The sequence below is a fragment of the Pan troglodytes genome, chromosome 23 (genome assembly GCF_028858775.2).
Source record: "Pan troglodytes isolate AG18354 chromosome 23, NHGRI_mPanTro3-v2.0_pri, whole genome shotgun sequence".
NCBI classification, from domain to species: domain Eukaryota; kingdom Metazoa; phylum Chordata; class Mammalia; order Primates; family Hominidae; genus Pan; species Pan troglodytes.
Window position 1 is genome coordinate 39,876,850 of NC_086016.1, and position 14,002 is coordinate 39,890,851.

The following is a 14,002-nucleotide window of genomic DNA, read 5'->3' on the forward strand; positions in this document are numbered from 1 at the left end:
GTAACAGTGATGTGCTATTTAAACTCAGAGCCTCCCTTTCTTTACCCACACAATGGAAATGTTCTATTATCTTTTTTTTTTTTTTTTTTAAGAGTCAGGGTCAGGCCGGGCGCGGTGACTCACGCCTGTAATCCTAGCACTTTGGGAGGCCGAGGCGGGCGGATCATGAGGTCAGGAGATCGAGACCATCCTGGCTAACACGGTGAAACCCCGTCTCTACTGAAAGTACAAAAAATTAGCCGGGCGTGGTGGCAGGCACCTGTAGTCCCAGCTACTCAGTAGGCTGAGGCAGGAGAATGGCTTGAACCTAGGAGGCGGAGCTTGCAGTGAGCCAAGATCGTGCCACTGCACTCCAGCCTGGTAACAGTGCAAGACTCTGTCTCAAAAAAAAAAAAAAAGAGTCAGGGTCTCACTCTGTTGCTCAGGCTAGAGTGCAGTGATAATAGCTTACTGCAGCCTAGAACTCCAGGGTTCAAGTGATATTCCCACCTCAGCCACCTGAGTAGCTGCCACTACAAGGCCTGCACCAACTTACGTGGATGTTTATATTACTGTAGAGACGAGGGTCTTGCTGTGTTGCCCATGCTGGTGTTGAACTCCTGGCCTCAAGTGAGCCTCTTGACTTGGCCTCCCAAAGTGAGCCACCATGCCTAGCCATCTATATCTTGATTGTGGTGGTGGTTACTTAAGTGTATGCTCGATCAGAATACAATAGAACATTTTCATCACAACAAGAATATCACCTACCTCAGGAGTTGCTGTTCAAGGTCGAATGAGAACTGTGCCAAATGTGTACACAGTAGCTGTGTAGCCTGGGGGTAAAAGTCCAGGTTTTGCTGTTGCTGTTTACTGGCTTTTTTTTTTTTTTGGAGATGGAGTCTGACTCTGTTACCCAGGCTGGAGTGCAGTGGCGTTATCCCGGCTCACTGCAACCTCTGCCTCCTGGGTTCAAGCGATTCTCTTGTCTCAGCCTCCCCAGTAGCTGGGATTACAGGTGCCCACCACCTCGCCCAGCTAATTTTTGTATTTTTAGTAGAGACAGGGTTTCTCCATGTTGACCAGGCTGGTCTCGAACTCCCAACTTCAGGTGATCCGCCCTCCTTGGCCTCCCAAAGTGCTGGGATTACAGGTGTGAGCCACCGCGCCTGGCCTACTGGCCCATTTTAAAATGGTAACATGTTCTGTTGTGGGCACATTACTCAACCACACTGTGCATTGGTTTCCCCATCTCTAAAACGGATTGCTGCGAATGTTGCTGAGATACTACGTATAGAGTGTTTAGCATAGTGCCTGTCACAGAATAATTAATACATGTTGCCTGTTGATTGTGATGATGTTCAATGTCATCATTATTCTTTTCCATCTTATTTAGCCCAGTCCTTCTATTTAAAAATACAGATTGCTCACAACTGTAATCCCAGCATTTTTGGGGTCCAAGGCAGTAGGATCGCTTCAGTCCAGGAGTTCGAGAAATAGAGACTACAAAACATAAAATAGTCTGGGTGTGGTGGCTCGCGCCTATAATCCCAACACTTTGGGAGGCCTAGGTGGGCAGATCACGAGGTCTGGAGATGGAGACCATCCTGGCCACAATGGTGAAACCCCATCTCTACTAAAAAAAAAAAACAGCTGGGCGTGGTGGTGTGCGCTTGTAATCCTAGCTACTCGGGAGGCTGAGGCAGGGGAATTGCTTGAACCCGGGAGGCAGAGGTTGCAGTGAGCCAAAATCGTGCTGCTGCACTCCAGCCTGGCGACAGAGTGAGACTCTGTCTCAAAAAAAAACCCAAAAAAATATATATATATATAATTCAACAAAATATAATTCTTTTCCCCTTTGTGTGCTGTCTATAGCTCTAACTGATTATTTCAGGATAAATTGGTATCTTAATAAAGATGTTATTAGAACTCCATGAACCAGGGAGACGTTGTGTATACAAAGTGCTGAACCGTTACGAGTGGTGAGCTGAGAAACCTTCGTAGTGCTCCTTGAGAAGGAGGCTTCCTGCTCAAGATTAGGCTTCAGTGCCTTTCATAGCAAAGGCCACAAACCGTACTGGCCTTGTTTGCCCTCTGGCTCCTTGGCTTGTGTCATCCTTTTATTTGGAATATTTATAGATGAATAGCAGTCTTTTTGACTTAGAGCAAGTGAAGAAGGATCATCCGTGCTGATTTTCTTTATCCCTCTTAAGATAATCATAATTCCCTGGGCTTAGCCAGTGTTGTTGTTAAGGGGCTTACGGTGCTTTCTAACAAAGACTGTCCAGTGAGGGTCATTGAGTGGCTGGTGTATTTCGTCCTGGCCAGGTAGATGCCACATGGGGTAGGTGGCTCTTCCTCGCCACCCTGTTTTATTTATTTGTTTTTGTTTTTTCAAACTACAGATATAGTGAAAGTGCCTGCCTTGCTTGCTTTTGCAGAGGTATCAATTACTGTCTGGAAGGAAAGGCACCTTGTTGACGTTTCTCAGGCACTTACATAAACGTGACTGTATAAAGAGAGATCACTTCAAAAATGGTTACGTACTCTATTGTGCCATTTACTGTGACTTGTTAACACACTTAAACCATATTTTCATAGACCTGACTTGCTCTTTTGCTGCAGTGTGCGTGATATGGATATACCATGCCTCTGATGATGAACGTTTGGGTTGTCAGTTTCCACAATTACAGGCAGTGAATCAGTGAATATCCATATATATGTTGTACACAGGCATATTTTTAGGGATCACTACCTAGAAGTAGAATTGTGGATTGAACGATACTTGCTTTTTAAGTTTTTTAAAATCAGCTTACTGAGGTGTAGTTTATTTTTTTATTTAAGTAGAGATGAGCCACCAGCTCGCGCCTGTTAATCCCAGCACTTTGGGAAGCCAAGGCGGGTGGATCACGAGGTCAGGAGTTCGAGACCAGCCTGACCAACATGGTGAAACCCCGTCTCTACTAAAAATAGAAAAAAATTAGCCGGGCGTGGTGGCAGGTACCTGTAATCCCAGCTATTTAGGAGGCTGAGGCAGGAGAATCGCTTGAACCTGGGAGGTGGAGGTTGCAGTGAGCTGAGATTGTGCCACTGCACTCCAGCCTGGGTGACAAAGCAAGACTCTGTCTCAAAAAAACACAAAAAACAAAAAACAGGTGTGAACCACCATGCCCAGCCATGAGGTGTAGTTTAATATACAATAAAATGTACCAGTATCAGTGTACAGTTGATGAGATTCAACAAATGTGTACAATGCCACCATCAAGATAAAAGAACGTTTCAATCACTTTGAATTATAATAAATAGTAATATATTGCCCCGCCAATGGGCTGTATCAAATTATGCTACTACCAGCGGTGTTTGAGAGCAACTGTTGGTTTTTTTGTTTCTTTGTTTAAGAGATGGGGGTCTTGCCTTTATGGTCCAGGCTGGAGTGCAGTGGTGTGATCATAGCTCATTGCAGCCTTGACCTCCTGGGCTCAAGCAATCCTCCCACCTTAGCCTCCTGAGTAGCTCGGACTACAGGTGCACCCAGCTGATTTTTAATTTGTTGCAGAGATGGGGTCTTGAACTCCTGGGATAAAGCAATTCTCCCTGCTCAGCCTCCAAAAGTGCTGGGATTACAGGCATGAGCCACCATGCCTAGCCAAGACCAACTGTTTTCTGTACTGGATATTATCAGTCTGTCTAATTTTTGTCAGTTCAATGGGAAAGAAATTCTGGCCGGGCGCAGTGGCTCACGCGTGTAATCCTAGCACTCTGGGAGGCCAAGGCGGGTAGATCACTTGAGGCCAGGAGTTCGAGACCAGCCTGGCCAACATGGTGAAACCCCGTCTCTACTAAAAATACAAAAATTACCCAGACTTGGTGGTGCATGTCTGTAATCCCAGCTACTCAGCAGCTGAGGGACGAGAATCACTTGAACCGGGAGGCAGAGGTTGCAGTGAGCCGAGATCACACCACCGCACTCCACCGCACTCCACCCTGGGCAGTAGAGTGAGATTCCGTCTCAAAAAAAAAAAAAAAAATCAGCGCGGTGGTTCATACCTGTAATCCCAGCACTTTGGGAGGCCGAGGTGGGCGGATCACGAGGTCAAGAGATTGAGACCATCCTGGCTAACACGGTGAAACCCCGTCTCTACTAAAAATACAAAAATTGCCAGGCGTGGTGGTGGGCGCCGGTAGTCCCAGCTACTCGGGAGGCTGAGGCAGGAGAATGGCGTGAACCCAGGAGGCGGAGCTTGCAGAGAGCCGAGATTGCACCACTGCACTCCAGCCTCGGAGACAGAGCGAGACTCCTTCTCAAAAAAAAAGAAAAAGAAAAAAAGTCATACTTTTCTGATTTCCCATGTTAATTGTCAATTTTGTTTTCTTTGAAGTGATCAACACTATTCTTTGCCTGTTTTCTATTTGATTGCTTTTTTTATTGCATTACGAGAATTCTTTGTAGGATTTTTAGTAGAGATGGGGTTTCACCATGTTGGCCAAGCTGTTCTCGAACTCTTGATCTCATGATCCATCCACCTTGGCTTCCCAAAGTGCTGGGATTATAGGCTTGAGCCACCGTGCCTGGCATATTCTTTGTTTTTATATTACAAAATTAGCATTTTGTCCCACAGTCTAGAAGAAGATAATTTTTTGTGTTTTGAGACAGAGTTTTACTCTGTCACTCACACTGGAATGCAGTGGCACAACCTCACCTCACTGTAGCCTCCGCCTCCTGGGCTCAGGCAAAGCCCCTACCTCAGCCTCCTTAGTAGCGGAGACTGCAGGTGCCTGCCACCATTCCTGGCTAATTCGTTTGTATTTTTTATAGCGATAGGGTTTTGCCATGTTTCCCAGACTGGTCTTGAGCTCCTGGACCCAAGTGATCTGCCCACCTCAGTTTCCCAAAGTGCTGGGATTACAGGGGTGAGCCTCTGATCTCTGCTGGAAGAGTTGAAGAACAGTCTTAGATCTTCTAAGACCTAGGTTTTAGGTCTGTGATTTCCAAACCTGATGCACACCAGATTCAACCAGAGAACTTTAAAAAATTGAGTAGGTAGGTCTGTTGTGTTCCATCTGTGTGACTGCTGGAGCCAGGCCAGCAGTGCTTCCAGGTTCTACTTCTGTCCCAAACAGATTCCTGTGGCATATCTTCTCTGTGTTCGTTGTGCTTGGCCAGACGACTCTGGTCGAGAGTGGTAGAGAGGTGACATAGTCTGGGAACTGATGGTCAGCTGTGGTAGGGAAGGCTCACACGTGCAGATACCTATTACCACATCACTGCTCATAACCCAGGGCGTACCACAGTCTAGCTGCCTCTGAATAGATGGTACAAGAGCCCCTGTGGTGTTTCTGGTGGCCCGGTCAACTGCATTGTGAGGCCCAGAGACAGGAAGTGACTTTAGATTGTGTTTGACTGCAGATTGGATGTTTTTACCACAGACTACCTCTAATCCTAGAGATTTTCACTTCACTGTATAGTAAGTAACATTCAGTAATGAACAAAATTCACAGTTTAGTCAAGATGGCTTTGAAAAACAGTGTACGGAATGGTTTAGAATGAGAAGTGGTCATCTCATCCTCACCTCGCCCCATCCAGAGCCAGAGCATTGCCTCATTTTCAGCATTGTGGACATGGATGATCACTTTGGGCTTATACCACTACTGCATGTTTCTTTTCTTCCTCAACAGTTTCAGTCATTCAGTCAGTACCGCTGTAAGACTGCCAAGAAGTCAGAGGAGGAGATTGACTTTCTTCGTTCCAATCCCAAAATCTGGAATGTTCATAGTGTCCTCAATGTCCTTCATTCCCTGGTAGACAAATCCAACATCAACCGACAGTTGGAGGTATACACAAGTGGAGGTGAGTGCAGCAGGCCGACAGCCGTGGCCTGCGAATTTCCAGCAGCTTGCCATCTGTTCCAAATGAATAGATCACTGCAAGTAGAGCAGATGAGTCACCATGTCTTAGGTGGTGGTCTGTTGACTCTTTGTAGGTGCTTGAGTACAAACAGTAGCAGAGTATTTGTGCTGGGGGCTCTGGGGCTTGGGAGTCCATTGGCCAACAAACTGAACCAGCACATTGAGATTTGCGTTTGTAAACACTTCTGTGTCTCCAGTGCTTTTGTTTAGATAAGCGCTTCTCACACGTGTTGGTGTCAGAGCCACTTTACCCTGTTAAAATATTGAGAACCACAAAATGTATCTATTTTAAAATTTTTTTTTCTTTTTTTTTCAGTGAAGAGTGGCATTTTTGCAGATCTCTCTGTCTGGCTGAGATAGCTGGCTTCTCATTTCTGCTTCTGCATTCAATCTGTTGCAATGTGTTCTTTTGTTTGAAGCACATAAAGAAAATCTGGCCCAGGCACTGTGGCTCACACCTGTAATCCCAGCACTTTGGGAGGCTTAGGCAGAAGGATCGCTTGAGTCCAGGAGTTTGAGACCAGCCTGGGCAATATAGTGAGACTTTGTCTCAAAAAAAATGTTTAAATTGGCTGAGCATGGTGGGTGGGGTGCCCCTGTAGTCCCAGCTACTCGGGAGGCTGAGGTGGGAGGATTGCTTGAGCCCAGGAAGCAAAGATTGCAGTGAACTGAGATCGCACCACTGTACTCTAGCCTGGGCGAGAACTTGTCTGAAAAAAAAAAGAAGGAAAATCTGGCTTCACATGGATATAGGAAGTTTTTTTGTCGTTTGTTTTTGAGACAGGGTGTCGCTGTGTCACCCAGTCTGGTCTTGGACTCCTGGGCTCAAGCAGTCCTGCCTTGGCCTCCCAAAAGTGCCAGGATTATTGGAGAGGATTTTCTTTGATACTACACCATGTATTAGTATGTATGGGTTGAATATTCCTGACTTGAAATTTTGAAATCTGAAATGCTCCAAAATCTGACTTTTTGAGCACTGACATGACGCCGTAAGTAGAAAATTCTACACCCAACCTCATATGACCAGTTGCAGTGAGAACTTCGTCTCATGCACAAAAGTATTTAAAAGATTATAATAAAGTTACTTTCAGGCTGTGTGTATAAGACATATATGAAAAATAAATGAATTTTATGTTTAGATTTGGATCCTATCCTTAAGATACTCATTAGGGCCGGGTGCCATGGCTCACGCCTATAATCCTGGCATTTTGGGAGGCCGAGGCGGGCAGATCACCTGAGGTCAGGAGTTCAAGACCATCCTGGCCAACATGGTGAAACCTCATCTCTACTAAAAATACAAAAAATTAGCCAGGCCTGGTGGTGGGCACCTGTAATCCCATCTACTTGGGAGGCTGAGGCAGGAGAATCATTTGAACCAGGGAGGCAGAGGTTGCAGTGAGCCGAGATCGCACCACTGCACTCCAGTCTTGGTGACAGAGCGAGACTCTGTCTGGGAAAAAAAAAAAAAAAAGATATCTCATTAGGCATATGCAGATATTAAAAATTGCAAAATCCAAAACACTTCTGATCACAAGCATTTATAGAAGTATACTCACCCTGTACTTCTTTGAAGTAACCAGTGGTAGTTTCATACAGATTAGGTGCAGTGAGGAATCTGAAACTGTATTGGTGAATTTTTCTTTTGTTAACGTTATTCGTCACTTCTGTAATTTGAATGAGTTCCTTACATCCATGTGTGACTTTTTTTTTTTTCCTGAAACAGAATCTGCTCTGTTGCTCAGGCAGAGTGCAATGTCATGATCTCAGTTCACTGCAACCTCTGCCTCCGGGGTTCAAGCGATTCTCCTGTCTCAGCCTCCAGGGATATAGAAAGGAAGGATTACAGGCACACGCCACCACGCCGGGCTGATTTTTGTATTTTTAGTAGAACAGAGTTTGAACATGTTGGTCAGGCTGCTCTTGAACTCCCGAGCTCAAATGATCTGCCTGCCTCAGCCTCCCAAAGTGCTGGGGTTACATGCATGAGCCACTGCGCCTGGCCATGTGTTATTTCTAAAAAAATATTGGTTCTCTGAGTTATAAAGATCTTCCAAATGTTGACACATTTTATTACATTTTTTTAAAAAGTCAGATTTGTTACTTTTGCCACTGACATCAGGTAAGCATTTATTTGTAAGCTATAGAGCTTGTAGTGGCAGATACAAGTTTTACAAAATTCCATTTTTGCTTAATAGCTTGAATTTTTATTTATTTTGAGGTGGGGTCTCACTCTGTCACCCTGGCTGAAGTGCGGTGGCACAATCATGGCTCACTGCATCCTCTACCTGCTGGGCTCAAGTGATCCTCCTACCTCAGCCTCCCGAGTAGCTAGGAACACAGGTTTTTGCACCACCATACCTGGCTGATTTTTTTTTTTTTTTTTTTTTTTTTTTTTGGTAGAAACAAGGTCTCACTTTGTTGCCCAGGCCAAACTTGAACTCATGGGATTTCATGTGTGAGCCACTGTGCCCAACCTTTGAACTGTTTTATAGGTAGCAAACACTGTCAGTTATTTTCTTTGAGGTGTGACAGGTTTACTTCATTTTTGTGAAAATGTCTGCCCTTTTTTCCTTTTGTTTTATTTTTATTTTTTTTGAGACAGTCTTGCTCTGTAGCCCAGGCTTGAGTGCATGGCACAATCTCTGCTCACTGCAACCTCCGCCTCCCGAGTTCAAGCGATTCTCCTGCCTCAGCCTCCCGAGTAGCTGGGACTACAGGCGCCCACCACCACACCCGGCTAATTTTTTGTATTTTTAGTAGAGATGGGGTTTCACCTAGCCAGGATGGTCTCGATCTCCTGACCTCGTGATCTGCCCACCTCAGCCTCCCAAAGTGCTGGGATTACAGGCGTGAGCCACTGCGCCCGACCTATGTATCAGTTGTTTTTTTCAAGTAAAAATGAAAAAAGAATTTTCTTTCTTTTTTTTGTCTTTTTTTTAGAATAGGGTCTCTCTGTTACCCAGGCCAAAATGCAGTAGCACTTCCATAGATCTCAGTCTCAAAAAACAAACAAACAAACAAAAAACAACTGATACAACAATCTCTGGTTATTCAGATATGGTACCTGGGCTCAAGCACATCCTCCCATCTCGGCCTCTCAAGTTGCTGGGATTAGAGGTCTAAGCCACCATGCCTGGCTAAGGACTAGTTCTTTTAGTGCAAATGCATGGCAAGAAGCAATGCAGTGACTACTGGTACAATTTTGTGTCGTTGCCTGATTTATGCTTAAGTTGACAGTAATTTTACCCAACATAGTGTTTGCATCATGCAAAATTCAACTCAGTGGGAAGGGCAAGTAACATCTTAGTGTTGTTATTAGGAAAATAGCTTTGACCTCATGTGCTTTCTGAAAGGAGGGGTCTTCGTGGTTGTATTTTACTGATGAGAGGGGCCTTTGCATGTGTTGGGACCAAAAAAAAATAAGCAAAATGAACTGCCATCCTGTAAGCAAATATTGGTAAATCGAAGATTAGCATAAGATTGGTTTTGCTGTTTCTTGGTATTCCTTTGAAGTTATTCCCCAGTTGAGGGAAGCTTTCAAGGCTGGCAGTAGGTGAGATGCCTACTGAGTAACATTCAGAGGTCAGGTGTGCCTGCCTTTACCTGCCTCCTATCAGAGTATTCACGGTGTCTGTCTCTTTCAGGTGACCCCGAGAGTGTGGCTGGGGAGTATGGGCGGCACTCCCTCTACAAAATGCTTGGTTACTTCAGCCTGGTCGGGCTTCTCCGCCTGCACTCCCTGTTAGGAGATTACTACCAGGCCATCAAGGTGCTGGAGAACATCGAACTGAACAAGAAGGTGATGCCTATTGCCTCTGGCCCCTCTTGCCAGAGCCAGAATATCTATTTCTAGAGAACCACTCTGATCGCTTAGGACAAATTTCCAGGAGAGGAAAGACGACTCTTCCCTCAGGCCATTGAAAGTTGAGACTAAAACTGGGCAAACAGCTGTGGTAAAAAGCTAGACCTGGACGATTTTGGTAGTTAACGACAGTTTTTTATTCTGTTTTCAAAATGGAATGATGATGGCAGCTTGCTCTGTCGCCAGGCTGGAGTGCAGTGGCGTGATCTCAGCTCACTGCAACCTCCGTCTCCTGGGTTCAAGCGATTCCCCTGCCTCAGCCTCCTGAGTAGCTGGGACTACAGGCATGCGCCACCATGCCCAGCTAATTTTTTTTTTTTTTTTGTATTTTAGTAGAGTTGGGGTTTCACCGTGTTGGCCAAGATGGTCTCGATCTCCTGACCTCGTGATCCGCCTACCTCGGCCTCCCAAAGTGCTGGGATTAGAGGCGTGAGCCACCATGCCCGGCCCATGGCAGCTCTTTACTCTTCACATTTTGCTAAAGGATTGAGAAGGCCAGACGCAGTGGCTCACACCTGTAATCCCAGCACTTTGGGAGGCTGAGGCAGGTGGATTACTTGAGGTCAGGAGTTCGAGACCAGCCTGGCCAACATGGTGAAACCCTGTCTCTGTTAAAAATACAAAAAAAAAAAAAAAAAAACTAGCTGGGTGTGGTGGTGGGCACTTGTAATCCCAGCTACTCAGGAGGCTGAGGTAGGAGAATCACTTGAACCTGGGAGGCAGAGGTTGCAGTGAGCCGAGATCTCGCCATTGCACTCCAGCCTGGGCAACAGAACAAGACTCTGTCCCAGAAAAAAAAAAAGAATTAAGTAAAGATGTAATTCTAAGATGGTATGTTCATTGATACATGGTTAGCCGTTGTGTTCTTCCTAACCACAGAAAAATATTACAGATAATTTTTATTTGGTGTTTGGCTCATGTGCATGTGTATGTTTCTGTCTTCCCTGTCCAAAAGGACTTAATTGAAAAAGCAAGGAAAAATAACAAAACTGAGATGTATAGCATTTTAGAGCTGAAAGAGATTTTAGGGATTACCTGATCCAGAACCTTCTTGTTTACAGCTAAAAAAATGGATTCCTCAAAACATACAACTTAATTGATGAATAGGAAGATCCGCTCTCAAACTCTGGGACTCCAGAGCTTCCTCTGGATAGTTGAGGGCCTCTGCAGGGAAAACTCTTGGTGTTTCTACCTCTGGTTCTATCTAGGATGAATTGGGACTCATGAATGTTTGTTCCACCTCCTTCTACAGAGTATGTATTCCCGTGTGCCAGAGTGCCAGGTCACCACATACTATTATGTTGGGTTTGCATATTTGATGATGCGTCGTTACCAGGATGCCATCCGGGTCTTCGCCAACATCCTCCTCTACATCCAGAGGACCAAGAGCATGTTCCAGAGGACCACGTACAAGTATGAGATGGTAAGGGGGACTCTGCCTGCCACCAGTGGCCTTTCTAATCAGGGGGATCCTTGGCACCTATGCCAACCATTCTTGGTAAACACCATCCAAAATATTGCACTTTTAAGCCAGGAGTTCAAGACTGTAGAGCGCTCTGTGATTGTGCCTACTAATAGATCACCCAGCTGGAGTGCAGTGACGAAGTCACAGCTCACATCAGCCTCAACCTCCTGGGGTCAGACGATCATCCTACCTCAGTCTTCCCAATAGCTGGGCTTAAAGGCGCACACAACAACACTGGCTATTTTTTTTTTTTTTTTTTTTTGAGACGAAGTCTCTGTCACCCACGCTGGAGTACAATGGTGCAATCTCAGCTCACTGCAACGTCCGCTTCCTGGGTTCAAGTGATTCTCCAGCCTTAGCCTCCTGAGTAGCTGGGACTACAGACGTGTGCCACCGTGTCCAGCTAATTTTTGTATTTTTAGTAGAGATGGGGTTTCACTATTTGGCCAGGCTGGTCTCGAACTCCTGACCTCAGGTGATCCATCCACCTCAGCCTCCCAAAGTGCTGGGATTACAGGCGTGAGCCACCACGCCAGTCAAAATGATCTTTTAATGGCTAGCATACTCTTAAGAGTTTCTGTTGTGATGCCTGTTACCTCAGATCATTAACATCTTGATGATAAGGACCTGATGATAATATCTTTTGTTTCAGTTATATCCTCCAGCAGTGCCTACATTTATTTATTCAGCATCAGTATGCTGAGTGTTCACTGGGTTCTAAGTGTTTTGATATAAGGTGTGGATATTGGTGGGAAGGAGGATGGGTTCAAGAATTGGGAGGAGCTTCCTAGGCAGAGAATATCATGAGCAAAGTGGTTGAGACTTGAAAGTGTGGTGATGCAGCCGCACCATAAACCGTTTTGGCTGGAGGGCAAGTAGGTAGTAGGAATTGGGTTATTAGATTTTGAGAACCTTCATTAACCCAGGTAAAGTATAGTCCTGTGTCATTTGATGCTGCAGATACATTCTGAGAAATGCATCGTTTGGTGATTTTGTTGTGTGAACATCATAGAATGTACTTACACAAACCTAGATGGGATAACCTACTACATACCCGGGCTACATGGTATAGCCTATGGCTCCTTGGCTACAAACGTCTAGAACATATTACTGTACTGAATACCATAGGCAGTTGTAACACAAAGGTATTTGTGTATCTAAGATACAGTAAAAATACAGGATTATAATCTTGTAGGATCACCATCCTACAACAACAATGGCCCATGGCCCGTTGTTGACTGAAACGCTGTTGCACGGCACATTACTATTTAGTCTATATTTCTGTCGTCATCAAGGTCGCATCAAAGGTTTTGGGTAACTCGATCCTAACTGTGTAAAAGGATTGACCTGCTAGTGATGTGTGGGACAAACTGGAGAGACTAAGACAGAGGTGCCAGTAAGGAATCCAGAAGATGGCTAAGGAGGATCTGGAGCTAGGATGGAAGTTAGGTAGATCTAGAGGGAGGATTGGAAGAGATGTTGGGGAAGTTCAATGGCTGGTATGAGACAACTGGGTAAGTCAAAGATCTGTGCAGAGAATGGTGAGGCCAGTTGGCAGTGGGGACCTCAGGAAGTCCGTCTCATTTGACCCGGTACCACTCTCCACCCCATCCCCAGATTAACAAGCAGAATGAGCAGATGCATGCGCTGCTGGCCATTGCCCTCACGATGTACCCCATGCGTATCGATGAGAGCATTCACCTCCAGCTGCGGGAGAAATATGGGGACAAGATGTTGCGCATGCAGAAAGGTGACCCACAAGTCTATGAAGAACTTTTCAGTTACTCCTGCCCCAAGTTCCTGTCGCCTGTAGTGCCCAACTATGATAATGTGCACCCCAACTACCACAAAGAGCCCTTCCTGCAGCAGCTGAAGGTGTTTTCTGATGAAGTACAGCAGCAGGCCCAGCTTTCAACCATCCGCAGCTTCCTGAAGCTCTACACCACCATGCCTGTGGCCAAGCTGGCTGGCTTCCTGGACCTCACAGAGCAGGAGTTCCGGATCCAGCTTCTTGTCTTCAAACACAAGATGAAGAACCTCGTGTGGACCAGCGGCATCTCAGCCCTGGATGGTGAATTTCAGTCAGCCTCAGAGGTTGACTTCTACATTGATAAGGTATGCCTGTCCCCTGGGCTTGGGGTCTTGTATTAAGTGTTCACTATCTTTCATTCACTATTGTGGGCACATGAAGTATATCAGGGAACAAAATCAAAGATTCCTGGCCTTGTGGTGCTGCCACAAGGTGCCAGGTGTGGTGGCTCATGCCAGTAATACTAGTACTTTAGGGGAGGCTGGGGTGGGAGGATCACTCTAGCCCAGGAGTTCAAGACCAGCCTGGGCAACGTAGTGAGACCTTTTCTCTATTTACAAAAAAAAAAAAAAAAACACAAGAGATAAACAATAGATGGTTTTGTTTTGGTTTTTTTTTGAGATGGAATTTCGCTCTCGTTGCCCAGGCTGGAATGTGATGGCACGATCTCGGCTCACCGCAACCTCCACCTCCCAGGTTCAAGCCATTCTCCTGCCTCAGCCTCCTGAGTAGCTGGGATTACTGGCATGCGCTACCATGCCCAGCTAATTTTGTATTTTTAGTAGAAATGGGGTTTCTCCATGTTGGTCAGTCTGGTGTCAAACTCCCAACCTCAGGTGATCCTCCAGCCTTGGCCTCCCAAAGTGCTGGGATTACCAACAATAGATGTTATAATTAAACAATAGATGTTATAATTAAACAAACTATGTAGTAAGAAGTTGCCAAGCACTGCAGAGTAAAGGAAGGCAGAGGTGGTGGGAAG

The 14,002-nt window shown here is 45.5% G+C and overlaps 1 protein-coding gene across 1 annotated transcript in view; it reads left to right on the forward strand.

Annotated features, from left to right (window-relative positions):
• The window catches only part of EIF3L (eukaryotic translation initiation factor 3 subunit L), a 37,711-nt gene that overhangs the window by 14,237 nt on the left and 9,472 nt on the right, over positions 1–14,002 (forward strand). The window contains 4 exon segments of the mRNA NM_001135207.2: positions 5,653–5,824; positions 9,528–9,682; positions 10,998–11,168; positions 12,828–13,325. Coding sequence (NP_001128679.1) covers positions 5,653–5,824; positions 9,528–9,682; positions 10,998–11,168; positions 12,828–13,325 — 996 coding nt within the window.